General features: G+C 44.0%; 11 protein-coding genes across 11 annotated transcripts; 6 read left to right on the top strand and 5 right to left on the bottom strand.

Annotated features, from left to right (window-relative positions):
* Positions 1–43: 43 nt before the first annotated feature.
* On the top strand, positions 44–1,152 carry VTP01DRAFT_524 (uncharacterized protein; the record flags this gene model as incomplete). Its single annotated transcript, XM_069384010.1, has 6 exons — positions 44–115; positions 179–326; positions 385–533; positions 610–847; positions 911–1,036; positions 1,106–1,152. The coding sequence occupies 6 exons, from the start codon at positions 44–46 to the stop codon at positions 1,150–1,152; spliced, it is 780 nt and encodes a 259-aa protein (XP_069244944.1).
* A 1,054-nt stretch (positions 1,153–2,206) lies between these two features.
* Positions 2,207–2,452, bottom strand: VTP01DRAFT_523 (uncharacterized protein; the record flags this gene model as incomplete). The annotated part of the gene is made up of 1 exon (XM_069383999.1): positions 2,207–2,452. The coding sequence occupies one exon, from the start codon at positions 2,450–2,452 to the stop codon at positions 2,207–2,209; it is 246 nt and encodes an 81-aa protein (XP_069244943.1).
* A 1,078-nt stretch (positions 2,453–3,530) lies between these two features.
* VTP01DRAFT_522 (uncharacterized protein) lies at positions 3,531–4,493 on the bottom strand (the record flags this gene model as incomplete). The annotated part of the gene is made up of 6 exons (XM_069383988.1): positions 3,531–3,655; positions 3,745–3,825; positions 3,886–4,079; positions 4,136–4,169; positions 4,234–4,395; positions 4,457–4,493. The coding sequence occupies 6 exons, from the start codon at positions 4,491–4,493 to the stop codon at positions 3,531–3,533; spliced, it is 633 nt and encodes a 210-aa protein (XP_069244942.1).
* Positions 4,494–4,671: 178 nt separating this feature from the next.
* On the top strand, positions 4,672–5,204 carry VTP01DRAFT_521 (uncharacterized protein; the record flags this gene model as incomplete). The annotated part of the gene is made up of 3 exons (XM_069383977.1): positions 4,672–4,813; positions 4,927–4,973; positions 5,145–5,204. The coding sequence occupies 3 exons, from the start codon at positions 4,672–4,674 to the stop codon at positions 5,202–5,204; spliced, it is 249 nt and encodes an 82-aa protein (XP_069244941.1).
* Positions 5,205–5,218: 14 nt separating this feature from the next.
* On the bottom strand, positions 5,219–5,730 carry VTP01DRAFT_520 (60S ribosomal protein eL38; the record flags this gene model as incomplete). The annotated part of the gene is made up of 4 exons (XM_069383966.1): positions 5,219–5,241; positions 5,311–5,433; positions 5,499–5,559; positions 5,728–5,730. 4 exons carry the CDS (start codon positions 5,728–5,730, stop codon positions 5,219–5,221), a joined length of 210 nt encoding a protein of 69 aa, XP_069244940.1.
* A 1,817-nt stretch (positions 5,731–7,547) lies between these two features.
* VTP01DRAFT_519 (uncharacterized protein) lies at positions 7,548–8,583 on the top strand (the record flags this gene model as incomplete). Its single annotated transcript, XM_069383954.1, has 5 exons — positions 7,548–7,579; positions 7,641–7,747; positions 7,820–7,904; positions 7,962–8,086; positions 8,138–8,583. 5 exons carry the CDS (start codon positions 7,548–7,550, stop codon positions 8,581–8,583), a joined length of 795 nt encoding a protein of 264 aa, XP_069244939.1.
* Positions 8,584–9,028: 445 nt separating this feature from the next.
* Positions 9,029–11,043, top strand: VTP01DRAFT_518 (uncharacterized protein; the record flags this gene model as incomplete). Its single annotated transcript, XM_069383943.1, has 2 exons — positions 9,029–9,286; positions 9,361–11,043. 2 exons carry the CDS (start codon positions 9,029–9,031, stop codon positions 11,041–11,043), a joined length of 1,941 nt encoding a protein of 646 aa, XP_069244938.1.
* A 350-nt stretch (positions 11,044–11,393) lies between these two features.
* On the top strand, positions 11,394–12,203 carry VTP01DRAFT_517 (uncharacterized protein; the record flags this gene model as incomplete). Its single annotated transcript, XM_069383932.1, has 3 exons — positions 11,394–11,399; positions 11,470–11,855; positions 11,921–12,203. The coding sequence occupies 3 exons, from the start codon at positions 11,394–11,396 to the stop codon at positions 12,201–12,203; spliced, it is 675 nt and encodes a 224-aa protein (XP_069244937.1).
* Positions 12,204–12,293: 90 nt separating this feature from the next.
* Positions 12,294–12,760, bottom strand: VTP01DRAFT_516 (uncharacterized protein; the record flags this gene model as incomplete). Its single annotated transcript, XM_069383921.1, has 3 exons — positions 12,294–12,314; positions 12,391–12,443; positions 12,508–12,760. The coding sequence occupies 3 exons, from the start codon at positions 12,758–12,760 to the stop codon at positions 12,294–12,296; spliced, it is 327 nt and encodes a 108-aa protein (XP_069244936.1).
* Positions 12,761–12,883: 123 nt separating this feature from the next.
* On the top strand, positions 12,884–13,174 carry VTP01DRAFT_515 (uncharacterized protein; the record flags this gene model as incomplete). Its single annotated transcript, XM_069383910.1, has 2 exons — positions 12,884–13,051; positions 13,118–13,174. 2 exons carry the CDS (start codon positions 12,884–12,886, stop codon positions 13,172–13,174), a joined length of 225 nt encoding a protein of 74 aa, XP_069244935.1.
* Positions 13,175–13,421: 247 nt separating this feature from the next.
* On the bottom strand, positions 13,422–14,960 carry VTP01DRAFT_514 (uncharacterized protein; the record flags this gene model as incomplete). The annotated part of the gene is made up of 1 exon (XM_069383899.1): positions 13,422–14,960. One exon carries the CDS (start codon positions 14,958–14,960, stop codon positions 13,422–13,424), a length of 1,539 nt encoding a protein of 512 aa, XP_069244934.1.
* Positions 14,961–16,245: the final 1,285 nt, after the last annotated feature.

Genomic DNA, 16,245 nt, shown 5'->3' with positions numbered 1-16,245 from the left:
CTCTTTCTGTTACTTTTTATTCTTATCCATTCCTCTTATTACAATGGTATCTATGTTCGACAGCAGCCGGCTACTGCGAAGCAAATTCATGCTTGTAACCCTCGTTACGGCAATGGTAGGCATAAGCTACTGTGGACTCTGCATACTTGCGAGTATTCAGCTGGATGCTGCGTGTTAGGCGGGATGGACCGTCGCATTCAGCGGCGCGTGTATACTCAAGACGCTCAATGGAGCCTGGTGGATAATAGTTTATGAGGCTCTTGTCGTCATAGTGTGTCCGTTGGCAGTGATGGCTGGTGCCATATCAGATTATCGACTTGTGGCAAGTAAAATGATGATGAAGGAAACAGCGTGAGATGGTGTGCAAACCTTCTTACTCGACAGTGTGCTTGCAGCTCCTGACATTTTTAGCCGTAAGCATTCCATTACTGACCATCCAAGCCGACTATGTGATCCAATACACACAATCATCTATACCACGAGACGCGGCCAACGCCTACGCTGCCGGATACATCATCTTAATCATCGTGCAGGTAACGAGAAATGACCAACGTCCACGAGAACATCGTAGACTGAATGCAATACATAAATTCCTTTTTCTTTTACCAGTATCTCTGGGTAGTTGTGCTTGGCAGCAGCCCATCAACTTATTTCGGACAGCTGATTATCACTGTTGCCGAAGATGGCCAGAACACACATTCCTTTGCTTACTACGGAGCAGCAACAGAAAGCAGCAAAGAACTTGACTTGCCGGTCGACAAGAGACTAGCTCTCCAGATACCTGACGATGAAAAGACCATAATGGCACCCAGGTCTTCTCTGGAAAAAGTTGAGGCGCTCCATACCTGTAAGTTGATCACACTGGAATGCAAAGAATAAGATGCACTGAAAATTCTCCGGTGGGTCCTAGACCAAGCAAATCCAGAAGATCCGAATGAACTATCCTTTGAACGAGGAGAGATATTGGAAGTAATGGACAAGAAGGGCAACTGGTGGCAAGCTCGCAAGCAGGACGGATCGACTGGCATCATTCCAAGTAACTATGTATGTTTGAATGTAATTGAATGATTTTCACAGTCTAATTTTGTTTGCGAGTAGTTTACAGCGGCAAGCAACGGTAAAGGTAGCAGCTGCGAGGCTGTTAAGTTATAATCATACATCGAAAACATCATACATTATTTTCATCATTCTACAATGTCTATTTTGGCTCCGGAAACCAAATATAATCAACCTTTACTAGTCACTGAATAATCAACGAATATATTTAAATCTAGCTGAGGACATTGCTTAGCAAGGCAAAGGAATGCTGTCGGTGATTTCCACGTCGCTCACAGTGTATAGATCCCAGACCGGTATTAATTTATTGTTCACAGAATCTGTGGCGAATAATATGGTTAGTTTACTGAATTGAAACGGGTCTCCTGAGCCCCTGAAGAGAATGCCAGAAAGTGAAGAGAAACGATGATAATTAAACACGAAGCGTCTGCCCATCAGAATGCAGCTAGGCAGAAGTAATTTTTAGCTTTCATTCTAACAAATCATAGACTGAAATGTATTTAATGTCTTGATAATCTCTAAAAATAAGAAATGCAAAGTATTACAGGTATCAGCAATTCAAGCAAGCTTTTTCAAAACGTCCAGAGCAGCAACGTTACTGAGGTTTAAATGCATTAGACCAGTTAGCACTCGCTATGCAAACATTTCAGACAGAAGAAAGAGAGGCATGAGAGAGACATTTAGTTCCAATCAAGCTTATAGTCTCACGTGCGGCGATCAGGAGAGATACGATATCGGTGGCTGTGTGATAGGGGGCCGGTCGACGAGAAAGAAAATATCCATTGTGTAAGGCGATAAATGAGCTGATCTCCCCGAGCATGGGGGGGGGGAGATCAGTTATTCACCTGACCATGTTGACTGAAAAAGACAGAGATACGGATCTGCATAGTTCCTTAGCTTTCTATTGCATTTGCAGTACCAACAGCGATACAAATGCATTTTGGGAATTTCTGGTTTACAAAGATACCACGTTTATAAGGCAGACTTTCCGAGGAAAATACGATGATGTTGCAAAAAAATGAAGAAATTTACACAAATTACATGGGAATCATATATCACATTGATCGGGTATACAAAGAGGAAATGAGTACATAATGAAACACTAGATGAATGATAGGTACTGGATAGACGGATTAGGATAGTTTTAGGTTTAGCAGGTCATAGAAGATGGCGGTGTGGTTGTTGTGCTGACAGGACTATCGCTGTGGAGGGAAGGCTCGTTGTATTCCGGAAAGGATACGTAGGTTTTTTCGAATAATGTCAAATTGGCATTGCAAGTGTCCGTAATATCTTCAGGGTTGCTGCACATTCGTCCGTTCGTTGATCCCATAGATGAGTCGAACAGAGCTTGCAGCCAGTGGATGATGGCCAAATCGCGCAATGTAAATTGTTGCATCGAATCGATATGGAGAAAGGAGAAATGTGGATTGAAGAAAAAGAAAAGAGACGGAGAATAACAAAGCTACTTTTATATGTTTCCGCTGAGGTCCCCATCATCTCGAAGCACGTTGTCCAATGAGCTTTCCAGGTGTGACCCAATATCCTCAGAGAGCAAAAAGAGAAATGAAGATTTCAAAAAGGATTACTATGTCAGGTTTATCCGTCACCCGCACAAGCCTTCGAATTTGGAAAGAGGAAACAACGCATCACGAGGATGTGCTTTCTTTGAAGCAGTGCATATGACACTTGTTGCTTGGCACCCACAAACAAAACCAGTGCCACGCTTTTTCTGTTCATCCTTCTTTGACGATTGCCTCGGATGATCGAAATGTTGTACAGTTATTAATATCTGATGCAATCGCTGAGCGAAGCAATGTTGTACGCTACTTGCATCACAGGATGCTATTAAGATGCACCGCTATCGAGATGCGATCCGGGAACCAGAGAACTTCGGAGAATCTCAGTCCCTCTCATCAAGTGATAGAACTACATAGATGCTTGCACTTTTGCAAAGCCCTTTGTCGGCGCGCGGAATCCGACGCAGGTACTCTGGTTTTTTTTTACTGCCGATGCAACAGGTTGGTGCGCTGCCGCCCCACTCTGCAAAGTTACACAAGGTTTACCGGGATGAACAACGAGCTCACCGAGCTGACAACTACGTTGGCATACCTGCTGTAGCACAGTAAACATAGGAGCATCCGTGCTGGAACATACGATGTCGTTCAACCTAGTGGCATCCCACTATATCGCTCAAGTTGGAGTTAAAGAACAGCACACCACACCGTAGAATGCCGTTGATATGTAATAGATGAATATTATGCTGAAATCCGATCAGTTACCTAGCAATCATATTTCAGTAGTCTTCCTACGTTCGAAGACGTAAAGTGAAGATAGCAAAGAGCGGTAAAAGAGGAATTCCTCGGAACGAATCCAAACTGTGCTTGATGTGTACACAGCAGTCAACTGTCAATTCCGTGTTCGGAAACTCGACCGAGGCTAGTAGCAAAAGAGCATTTTTAAACTTTATTTTAGACTTAGCAGCATCCACCTTGCTTCTGTTCCTCAGGAGCCTGGGAAACCAGGATCGTTTGTCCACCTGTAGGCTTGATGGCATTGTTAGAGGACTCGAGTGCCTTGTTAGATACGATGCGGTAGATTTCTACACGGAACCGGAAGGGAATCTCCGTCAGTGCATTGCGCGCTTCTCTCTTTCCACCAACCGAACTATGTTTAGAACATTCTTCTTACCAGTCAAAATTCGCTGGAAGGACAACTCAACGTTGGTGGCATCCAATGCAGAAGTTTCGATAAATGAAAGGCCGTTTTCAGCTATTTCACTCAAATATGAGCATTTTTCATTCTCGATGGTTTTTCTCATGGACCATTTACCTGCAAATTGCTTAGCTTCATCTGTTGGAACAGCCCTCAAGTGTCTCAAATCACTCTTGTTTCCAACAAGCATGATAACGATATTCGAATCTGCGTGATCTCGCAGTTCCTTTAACCAGCGTCCTACACTTTCGTAGGTGGAATGCTTCGAGATATCATATACAAGTAAAGCGCCCACAGCACCGCGGTAGTATCTGTTGACGAGTTTAATGATAAGGAAAGGATCCGCTGCATGTAGATATGTACTTACGCGCTGGTGATAGCACGATAACGTTCCTGACCAGCTAGTAGGACCAGCAGCATCAACAAAACTGAACTGTGCAACCGTGTCTGTTCTTTAGCTTCTACCTGTATCCCAGATCTGCGCCTTGATGACTTTGTTGTCCACTTGAATACTTCGGGTGGCAAACTCGACACCGATTGTACTCTTGGATTCTAACGAGAACTCATTGCGAGTAAACCGAGACAGCAAATTGGTCTTGCCGACACCGGAATCTCCAATAAGAACAACTGAATACGGCAGATGAATACTGTCAGATGCCGGTTTCCTGTAAGGTATCTAGGCTTTTACCTTTGAAAAGGTAGTCGTATTCATCGTCTCGGCTCATGATATGGAAGGCTGTGCGTGTGGAACTGCAGCAAAGAAAGCGTTGATGATTTGGAGCGCTGTCACACGTCGCACCAGGCGACTAGAGATTCACCACACCTGATCACGGGTTACAAAACGAACGCATATTCAGACATATTCTTTTTGATCCATGATAAAACTATAGCTTAACTAAGCATATGCTCTTGTTATCTAGCCATCGGCGCATAGACGGTTCGTGTCGCGCGGTCGTGCAGACGACGCGTATCATACTTCGTGTCTCCTATAATTCCTCCGCTTTAGCAGCGGTGGTCCAGAACCAAAGATTAAGCATGAATAATGGTAATGCGTCCATTGATCGACAGAAAGCGGAAACAGACATAGCAGCAATGCTGCGGTGGAAAATTACAGCGAGAAACGCAGATAACATCTCATCGTTGCTTTAAAAAGTCCAGATCAATGTGCTTTCTACTACCCTAATCTCTGGTTGAATATCGCCCATGTAAGCAAGTAAAGCACAGAATCCGCATCAAGCCTTTCCAGATCTGCATGTTCTTTCACACCGTGCAAGTCGAAACTCCTCAACGAATTTCCTTTTTGCTGGCGATAGCGTCCCTTTTCCATGCACGCCCTTCCACACAATCAAATCGTATCTGCATTCAAAACTTTTTAGACCGAAATAAGACAATGCCGATTGACTCTTTTTATCTCGCAAGGAACAAAAAGACATTAATGCTATATGCCTCTTTAGATCTCGGTCACGGTAAGAGCTAGTAGAGAGAGCCCGGAGTTAATATATGCACATGCATTGTATATTATGTATATATGTTGTGACATACCAGGAGGAAGGGACTGCTTGAGCTTGGTAGCCTTCTGCTTGTCCTTGACGACAAGAGTGTAGAGGTAGCTGGAGCATCTGACCTTGAACTTGACATTGTCAGAGTTCTTCTTGATGCGGGCGGCTTTAAGAATTTGCAGTTAGGCAAGTGTAAATATGGGCGTTTACGAATGCGTTGTGAATGCTTACACTTGGCATCCTTGCGGCGGGCGATTTCGAGGAATTCCTTAATGTCTTTAATTTGCTTGGGCTAAAATTCGAATGTCATGTATTAGCGTCTGCTGTATCACGACCGCGTTGTTGTCCGTCCATCCATCCGTTTCGGTCGACAACTCATTCATTGTCATTCATCCATCCATAATTCCATCCATTCTCTTCTCCCTAGCATGCTTATAGATCGATTTTATATATAGCGTACCATTGCGAACTCTCGGCGCAAGAAAGGGAAGGTGCTAGAGCGCTGCCTTTCGAGTGGCTCTTTGAGGGCTCCGCACCAAAATCGCTCCCCACCAAATTACCCGCCCATTAATTCAAAGTCGAAAGCAGGAAATGCCTGCCAGGAACAACACTGCTAGAAACTATCGACAATATTGTTTCATTTGCATACTACTGCAGTCTAGACTAAGAATACCTTGGATATTGCATACGAGAGCACCTTAAGATTTACTCTAAAGCTTTGTTCTGCTTAGCGGATATCGTACATACGATGCAAAAACCTGAATCTTTGCATGTAAATATCCGGTCTACATTCTTAACCATTTAATTCACTAACAGGATCCTTCGAGATAAGTATCAATTTACAGAAGTACATCAGGCTTTATTTCGTCCATTATCCTTTCCTCTATAACCTGTTTGTTCCTCTCTGCTTGCTAACTACCTGCGTCTTGCTGACGAACGTAGAGTCTATACATATCCATATATATTTCTGTGTTGTAGAACAAGTTCCTATTGACAATATCCCTCCGATGCACTTGAGCGCATTTACAAGACTTTTTCATTTTCATTTTTCTTTTGGTTGATCAATGTAGGGAGAATACTATCAACGATTGCTCATTGCACGAAGCTCTGCATTGTCAGCGAAAACCCCCTTTGCAGTTGCTACTCTTTGATTATGAGATCGCCCAAACCGTAATCAAGATGTACGGCCAGGTTGAAGTTCATCATTAAGTTTGTTAAAGAAACAGAAATGGTCCCTGGCAGGCTCTCGTGTTTATTTATTTGTGTTTTTTCTACTCCGAATGTCCCGACAAAGTTCCAAATACTCTCTGGGCCTTAAATTTACAGAGGCGACAACCTTATTACGGAAGACAATTGAATCCTGAAAAGTCCTCGAAAATACTGTACACGTCTGCACTTTTACACCACCGATTGAAATTTAATATACTCAGTATGACAAGCAAACGTATCGTTAAGTGGAGCTATCGTTAAGTGAGTTATATCGGTAAGTGGATTTACCGGGAGGTCCACTAATTGAGATAGCTTTGTGGGGATTTGACGGTCACAATAACCGAAGCGCGTCTTATATTGATGACGAAGATAACATTGACTGTACCTCGTACTTGTATCTATTTGGAAGTTACAGCAAAATTTGACGTTCCTGTGTCTCATTTGTTTCTTGGATATGGTCTCCTTTTCAATCTGACAAAAGACTATGAGTCAAAGGTTCGCAAATCAAACTTGCAAATTGCCGTGCCGTTTATCAGTTTTATTTGTTTTGAAAACTCAAACCGTTACAGCCAGCGAGAAATTCTTCAATTAGCCACTCTGCATTTTGGGGTGATTCTATACGTCGATTATTTTAGCGTATCGCGAAACAAGGTCAAAAGCAACAAAAGATAAAATTGGGATCAAGAAAGGAGATAAAGGCAGAATTTAGCTAAGACACGTACAAGAGTCAAGATTATAAGACAATTTCGTTTCAAAAGATTGAAGGACTAACAGATCGAACTTGTCATCCTGTCATTTATTGGAGCTGATGCATATGGCTGATTCAAAGATATAGAATAAGACAGCGTTAAATGGATGATCACAGAATTGCCAGAAACAAAACAGCAGAAATATCTATCTTAAGGTCAGGGATCTTTCGTTAGCTACTACTATGAGTAGGTTATTAAGAAGAGGATAAAACACTCGAAAAGTATGACATTTGTGATGTAGTGCCTGTAGAAAATACCTATTTGAGGTAGGGGCGGCGTCTTAATTCCGAGCTTCAACTTCCTCTTCACCCAAGCTACAGCCATGGCAGCAAATTACTGGGCATCATCGCAACGGTGTGGCATCCAGACTATGGACAATTGAGGAGCTAAACTCACGTTTTTCTGGATGGATTAGGCTGCATTGGCAACTGGATCGATGGCAGTTAGCGGCAAGCAGAGAAGAGGATCTGCGGCATATATCCGAGACTGATTACGTTAAACTCAAGATCTGGTTCTGCCACCGTGAGTGTCAGGGCATCGCAGTATATGTGAAGCTACCCTGTCGTCTCTTTTTCTAACATGGATTGGTGTTAGTGATACAAAAATTAGCACGAAGGATGCATTTGAGACAGCAAATTGTCGCGACTGCTTTTGTCTATTTCAAACGATTTTATACCAGGTAAGTGTAAGCGTACTTTACTCTTCTTCCATGGGTATGGCTAATAGTCGTAATTAGAAACAGTCTACATGAAACAGATCCATTGCTAGTTCTCGTTACATGTGTCTACCTTGCAACGAAGATTGAAGAGTGCCCTATACACATAAAAATGGTTACCCAGGAAGCGAAACTTGCCTTTCAAGGTACGATTGGTCAATATATAGTAGACGTATCATGAAGCTAACGCAAACCAGGTGATTTTGGAGGCTTTCCATACGACCATTCTCGAGTTGCAGAGTTTGAATTCTACTTGCTCGAGGAACTGCAGTTTTATCTTATCGTATGGCATCCTTACCGTGCACTGCGACAAATATGTGAGGGGCTGGGCATGCGAGAATCAGGCTTACAGTATGCTTGGTTCATTGTAAACGATTCATATCGCACGGATGTGTGCTTATTATACCCACCCCACATGATTGCACTTGCCGCAATCTATCTGACGGTTGTCCTACATCATGCTGATTTTGAGCCAGGTTCAGCAGGCGATCGCATAGATATGGCACAGTGGTTTGCAGATCTCAACGTGGATATGGAAGGCATTGTCGAAATAACCCAGGAAATCTTGGCAATCTACGAAGTATGGAAAGACTGGAGGGAGGACCGCATGCCATCATTGTGGAAAGAATTTAAAAGTCGATAGCCAATCTGCAGGACCAGATGGGTTCGTTTCTTGTAAATATATCTACTATCAGCCAACTGTCACATTGAATAAAGAAGGTACCAGAATATATCCTTAAGAGCTTTTTGAGATATCTCTAAACAATCCATTGGCCTGCGGATAAATACCTAGTAGTCGTCTTTTATCTACGAAGAATCTATTTAGGTGGAACAGAAAGATCATGTCCACTATTCTTGGCGAATATCCTTTGATCATTTACGGGCTCCTCTGAAAAGAATATGAACGAGCCTGATCCAGGGATCCGCTCTCACACACCACACCAAATTGGGTTGCAAATAGGGCACTCGTGTAACACACTGGATATTTTTAGGAAAGCAATTTTGGCAGCGATTCATTTTACTGCTTCTCACAACTCTATCGTTTTTTCTCTCTCCCCTTTCATTCCTTTGTACCCGTCAACCTTGTCATGAAACTGTTACCTAGTAACCCACTTTCGGCGGGTTACCGGGTGACCGCCGCCTCTCTCGTCTTACTTGCCCTTTCAGGAGTTTCGAGCGCCAAACCTTCAAACTCATCCGACCCATGTGCTGCCATTGCCGGGAAACAGACTGCCGGTTACAATGAGGCAAAAGCGTGTCTCGACTACTTCCCCTTCAACAAAACGATTGCTGACCAAACGATCGAGACTGTCCGAAAAGTAGCCAACGAGCTCTATGTTTTCAACGTAAAGCGACGCTGCAAACTGCCTTTGCTAGAAGAACTATGTACTAAGAAAAGAATTTGCATTGCATTATATAGGAAATTGCTGCAGCTCCTCCACAGCACGAAGGTTTATCTGTGGTTCCTGTCAACATCTCCTACGGTCTCGACCTCATCAAAAACGACAAGTGGTACTCCGACCGCGCCTTCCAGGATGCGGTCGCCTTGCTTCTCGACAAGGTGCACGATGCTCACTTGGCATACTCGCCGTTTTGCTACCGTCAGTTTATTTTCTGGCAGCCTATCCAACTCAACTCACTTATCCGGAACGGCCGACTTGTTGTCAACGTTGCATACGTCAAGGACGATATCTGGCCTGAAGCAAAGCAGTCCTGGGTTGGATGCGAAGTAACCCACATTGACGATCGCGAAGCGCTAGATATGATTACCGACTATGCGATCAACAACAATGGCGAAAGTAAAGATCCTAATACTTGCTACAACCATATCTTGAACACCAAGAGCTATTTCCACGGCTGGGACGATGGTGCTGACGATCTCGGATATCACCGTTTCTTACCTGCACAGGAAATGCATTCTTACACTTTGCGATGCCCTCAAAACGGCACCAAGCCTATTCAAGAAGAGTATGACCCTCCATTCACTGTACATGTGCCGTGGGTCGCCCAGATCCCTCGGGGCTTCCGCGATGCAAAGTCGTACTGGAGTACGTACTGCCAGACGTCATACAGTTCTTCGCCTTTTGCCAAGCGCAGCATCGACTGGACAAACGAGCTCAAGGAAATCCATGAAGGTCAAGCATTGTACACGCCCTCGGAAAACAGTGCCGGTTCCAGCTCTGGATCTCCTGCTGAATTTGTCGTCCTTGACGACAAGGTGGGAGTCATTGATATCCAGAGCTTCACGATCTCGAATGACAAGCGCCTTGAGTTTGTGCAAAACTTCACTGCTGGTCTGAAAGACTTTGAAGCTAAAGGCATTGAAAAGATTATCCTCGATCTTTCTCAGAATGGTGGAGGAGATGCCTGCGCTGGCGAGTTTATCATCAATTCATTCTTCAACTCTACTCCGGACTATCCGTCAGACGTGAAGTACACTCCCTTCCTTGAACGTGTCATCAACAAGGCTTACGAAATGGGGACAACAAAGTGGTTCGACTACCGCTCAGACAAGTACAATGGTTCCAACTGGTACAGCCACACAGAAACATACAAACGCGGCAAATCGAACGTCAAATTCTCGCAGCCTATTACGCTTAGCTGTGATAGCTGGAATGCTGATCTGCCCAAACATTTCGTCAATACACGCTGGAAGGCATCCGACTTGCTTATCTTGTCGGATGGGCGCTGTGGCTCAACCTGTGCTATTGTAGCCTCGCGTCTACGCTTGTCTCACAAGGTGCCTGCTGCCGGCTTGGGTGGTATCCGCGGCAACCGCATGCAATTTGCTTCATTCCCTGGCGGCGAAAGCGAGCGTTTGTCTGGATTTTTGATGGATTTGGCGGTTCTAGGCCTTGCAGACGAGCCTGAAGTTCCCTTGCCGTTCCCAGAGCGTGCCGATATGGGTTGGACATTCCGTGAAGTCTACAAGCCAACAAACAAGGTCGGCGACGAAAACGACCTGCTAGAATACACTGTTAACAACGCCGACTGCCGTATTTATTTCGATGATGACAACGCTGACGATGTCAAGACCCTTTGGAAACAGGCATCGCAGCTCTTGCTTAGCGGCGAATGCCCTCTGCAAGACGATGATGAGTAAAGTTTTGTAATATCTATCATACCCTCCCTCAGACTTTGTACAAGATGTACTTTTTTCTATTCGTTTGAGATATAAGACATTTGTAAAAGTCGTAACGCTGCTAATTTTAGCTAGAAGAATGTGCAATCGATCGTCTCCTTAAAAATTCCTAGCCGCAGTGAAGCTGAGGAAAAAGGTGTCAAACTTCCTTACTTTATTACAATCTTGGCTGACTATGCCTCAAGCGAGATTCCGTTAAGAGAATAGACGCGCCAAAGGTACTGATGTCTATTGAATTGAAAAAGAGTCCAAGCTCGAGCAAAGCATCCTGCATCTTTGTGGTTTTTTTTCTCATCAGATACATTACACAGATGAAAGTAAGTGACGTTTCTTCTTGTTGTTGTCGAAGAGTTGTTGCTGGAACTAAGAATATTTTCCACATCAAAGATTCTTCCCTTGATATTGATTTTTTGTGCATCCGCTGCATACGCAGATATTGATTACTTTGATCTACCACGGAAAGGTTCAGTGTTTCACTTGGGCGATACCATCCAGTTTCTCGCTGACAAGTCGGACGACGATGTGGACAAAAAGATATCAGCTAACCTGTATCGACACATACCGATACCTCACAATAAACTTAACCACACAATGAAAGTATTGGGTAAACGAGAAGATGACGACGATGACGACGGCGACAGCGATGATGGTGATAGTGATAACGATGATGACGACGACGGTGACGATAAGGATGGGGATGATGGTGACAGCGATAGCGACGATGAAGATGAAGATGAAGATGAAGACGAAGAACAGAAGGAATTTGCATTCAGGTAAATCAATCGATACATGCATTAACCTTTTGCACTGCATCGTTTCTAACCTCGACTTTCTCAAGTAATCTCGTGCTAGTGAAAACCATCCATTACTGGTTGGGAAGTGAGATCCAGGACGACGAAAGCGACTTTCTTTTCCAATGGAAAGTAGAGAATGTCACCAGTGGCACATATCACGTCCAAATGGATGTATCGAGAATCAAGACGCTGCCAGGGTTCCTAAGCGAAGAGGAGGAGGACGACGAGCATGATATACTGCGAAGTCATACATTCAAAATTGTAAATGACTCGTCTGTGCTGAAGCAAACGTCTCTTCGTCTGCTACGTTCATATTGGTTCAACTGAAGCATCAATAAACATGTCGTAAAACGTATACGAAACTCCTTTTTTGTTGTATAAAACAGAATTTGCAGTGTTTTATTCGGTAACGGGCGTCTAGTGATGGTGCGACTCGGGCTAGCAGAAATAAAAAGGCGTTTTTAAACATAATCCATCCCGCATTCTTTTTGCAACAACTTGTCGACAAACTTACCATGAGAGGAGGAAGGTTGCGTTCCCACTTGGTACCTTCTGGACCCAAGGGCACTGTAAAGAAATGGATTTAGCCACACATGATCAATCTCGACAATAAATTGCTGCGAGAACGTACACTTGTATGGATCGGGATGAGCCCAGGATTGAAGTTCTTTTTCAGTGTTCTTCAACAATGCCTGGATTTCCTTGGGGTTGGTGACATGCTTGTTGCGTTCGAATTGGGCACGGATGTCCAAAGCCTTCTGGCGCCACAAATCGCGTTGGATATACCAGTCGAGGGCGAGCTTCAAAGAACGCTTGTACAAGGACTGAACATGGCGACGGTGCGCGTTCTGCAAGGTGCTGGTGGCAGCAGCTGTGGCCGACATTGTTGTAAAGCTTTCCAAAGGTATGTATCGCCTTGTTTGGGGGGTCTAATTTGAATCCAGCGGGGGACTGCGCTTTCAATCTCGCTCGCTTTGCTTGTTTGCTGTCAATACCGCTAGAAACCCATGGAGGACACAAGCTTGCAACTTACAGTTGACCTTGGTCAGCAGATTCTCTCTAAACTCTCGCATCTCAATTCGCATCAAATCACTGTCAATTGGGATCTAGGACCTAACGTAACGCGTGCAGTCAAGTACCTGGCGGCTGCCCTTGTTATCTGCAAGACAATCGAGGTCCGTAGTGAGAGTTGCGTAAGAGATGATAAGAGAGTAACGGCAACTGAGGAACCACTTGCATAGTCTGCAACAAACATGTTGACTGCATGGGCCACTTCAAGAAAACCGAAAGCATCATAGTATATAACACTTCAATGACTGTTCCAAGTGCTAGGTGATGAAAAGCGAAGAGCTCAAAGGGACAACCCAGGCAAAAGATATCATTATCATCTTACTTTTGAAAGAAAGTGACGTGAAAAACACATAAAGAACCATTTCAACACAGTGCAGTTTACGATTATCAACGACTGATGTTTATTTGTTGAAGGTAGCTTACCCGCAAAAAACATAAAACCTGTATGCAGACACTACGGCAAAAACTAATAAATTAATCTTCTGCAACTACACCAACCTCGAAATCCTGGTTGAGATTGCAAATAGGACATCCAGTGTGCCATTGACTGTGACACTTTGCGTGATACGTATGGCCGCATGCGATTGTCTGCTTATCAGATATTAAAGGCTCTAAGCATATGGTGCATCTATCAACAGCTCCTATCGGTCTCGATTCTATGATTAAAACCTTCCAGCTTGCCTCGCCCTTAGATTCGTCGTATACTTGATACTGGTCTTCCTTTGGCACAATCTTCCAATCCGACGTGTAACTTTCATTGTTCTCCTTGACACCGTGAATTCTGTACTTGCAATCGTAGAATCCGACTGTTACTGGTGTGGCGGTCGTTGAGCCACAAACGACACATCGCAGACATGAGCTCATAAGGTCGTAAATTCCGTTTCCTTGCGGTATAATCACTCGATACGTCACACAGTTGCATCGTACCTCCACGTTCGTTCCTGACCTTAGTCTTCGTCCGATGGGCGCTGTCTTTGCCAAATTGACCTTTTTGATATTTTGTTCCCTAGAAACATCGGCAAAGGTCTTCGGTGCAGAGCCGAATGTGTCGGCAGATCCTACTGATTGAGGCACTGGCGGACTGCCAAACACTGCTACTGAACGCGGTGCAAAATTAATGGGTTGGGGTATCGCACATCCAAAGCCAGAGGATGCGGGCGCTCCAAAAAGACCGCTGCTACTATTGTTTCCGAAGCTGAAGCTGCTGCTGCTTCCAAAGAGATTGCCACTGTTGCTTGAATTGCTAGTATTTCCAAAACCGCTGCTGTTTCCAAATGCACTACCAGTATTGCTTGCTCTTGTGTTACTGCTTCCAAAGAGACTACCGCTGTTACTTGGATTGCTGCTGTTTCCAAAGCTGCCAAAGGCACTGCCAGAGGCGCTACTATTTCCAAAGGAGCTGCCAGTGGTACTATTGTTTCCAAAGCTACTGCTAGTATTTCCAAAAAGTCCACCGCTGTTGCTTGAGCTATTATTGTTTCCAAAGCCGAAATTGTTCTCGGATATTTTGCTTCCTGTAGGGAAGCTGGTTGAGAATACAAGGTTGTCTCCATCTTGAATTCCATAGTGGTCTAGAGACATTGTACTTTCCATCATACTCCCCTTGTATGAAATATGGATATTATCGTCCTTGTTGTACAGATGGGCATTCCATTTCTGGAGCCGTTGCATTTCGAGCTTGATATCCGCCACGGTGTCATCTAGCTTGACTTTCATGGTAAAAGTCTCGCTATTTGGACCCATATTGGTGTTGGTCAATTCAATTGTCATCTGCTCGTCGCGAACGGACATGGTGACAGTGTTTCCGAGAGCCCGGTAAAAGGCCCACGTTTTGTTGTAATCTTCAATGCGAATTCCGTTAATGGAGAATAACACCTTCTTTGGAGACTGGGGTTCCGAGAGTTTGTTTGCGACGCAACTTCGGACCAGTTTAATGGGTTCGTCTAAACGGTACGGTGCCTTGATGATACTGCCTGGCTCATTGGAGTTCAGGATTGTGAGTTCTGCTACCATGATGTAGGTTTGAAAAGATGAAGAAAAAGATGGAGAAAATCGATAAGAATATTGCAGTTTTTATAGATTTTCATCCATTCTTTTGCCAAGAAGGCGCTTGTGCATGTGTATCCATCGCATTCTCGCAAACGTATCACATACAGCTCTATGCGCAGCAACATACAAATGCAATCAGAAATCACCGGTATCCCTTTTCTTTCTCTATTAGAATCCTCCTCGTTCATTTGATATTGTTCACTACATCTTTTTAGAACTTGTTTGTTTACATATCATAAAGGCTCATGAATTTAGCTCTTATTCGCAAACAGCAAACATGTCTCGTGGACTAACCTGTGGCGCAGTCATTTATGACCTGTGCAACAAAGAAACCCGTTGTGAGTCAAAGACTGGAAGGAGCCTGGAATCCCTGTACTGCGACACATAAGTGCCACAGCAGAATCTCCAGTCTGTGGGTGGTCTTTTGTTGCTTTACCGTCATCCTGTTAGTTCCATATGATACTGTCAGGGACCCTGCTGCTAGTATTTAGCAGCCGACATCACTTATAAACAAACATCCGGCTTATCTCAGCCGATTTAGCGTCATTTAGGGCATTAAGAGTCGGACAATGAAGCTTTTTTCAAAAAGTAAGCTGCCTGTGTCCGAAGTTTCGGAACGGCAGAGCTCGGAGTGTAGTTGCACGGCAGTACCTCACGATAAAGAGTTTGTAGTATATTCGCGTAGATAGTGGCTAAGCATGCATTTAACCCATTATACGAGATAAATCACTACTGTGCAGATAGCACATGTCAAGCATAGTCCAAGCAACCGAAAAGTGGAAGAAATTTGAACGCTTACATAAGCAGCGTGTTCTTGGCGTGGATATCAAATGACCCAAGAGTGTCTGTCCAATATGATTAAATATTCATGATTGCAAGCTGAAGCGAAATATCGGACATAAAGAGCAGCTTGTTCTTTCAAATCATGTTTCTTTTAAGTCTTCATGCAGCAAAGGCCACCATTAGAGAGTATTTCTCCGGTGGATTGGGATATTCCATTTTAGAATTCATGCAGCCAGACCTTGTATATTCAATTCCAGAAGATATCCACGCAGTTTATCTCGCGTCTTTTTGCCTCATTCGTTGCCACGAGCAGAGTGGAAGCCTACGGCAATGTATTGCGACAGTATTTCTTAAGAATTAGTAACGGACGGAAACTCGGATCCTCTTACTGAACAGGAGTGGCCTTACGTATTGATGTCAAGGACATTCTATTCAACAGTCGTCAAATAGCAAGAGCAGTAATGGA

Source organism: Rhizomucor pusillus (assembly GCF_041956525.1).
Source record: "Rhizomucor pusillus strain CBS 183.67 unplaced genomic scaffold VTP01scaffold_1, whole genome shotgun sequence".
NCBI lineage: Eukaryota > Fungi > Mucoromycota > Mucoromycetes > Mucorales > Lichtheimiaceae > Rhizomucor > Rhizomucor pusillus.
This window is presented reverse-complemented; position numbering and strand designations above follow the sequence as displayed.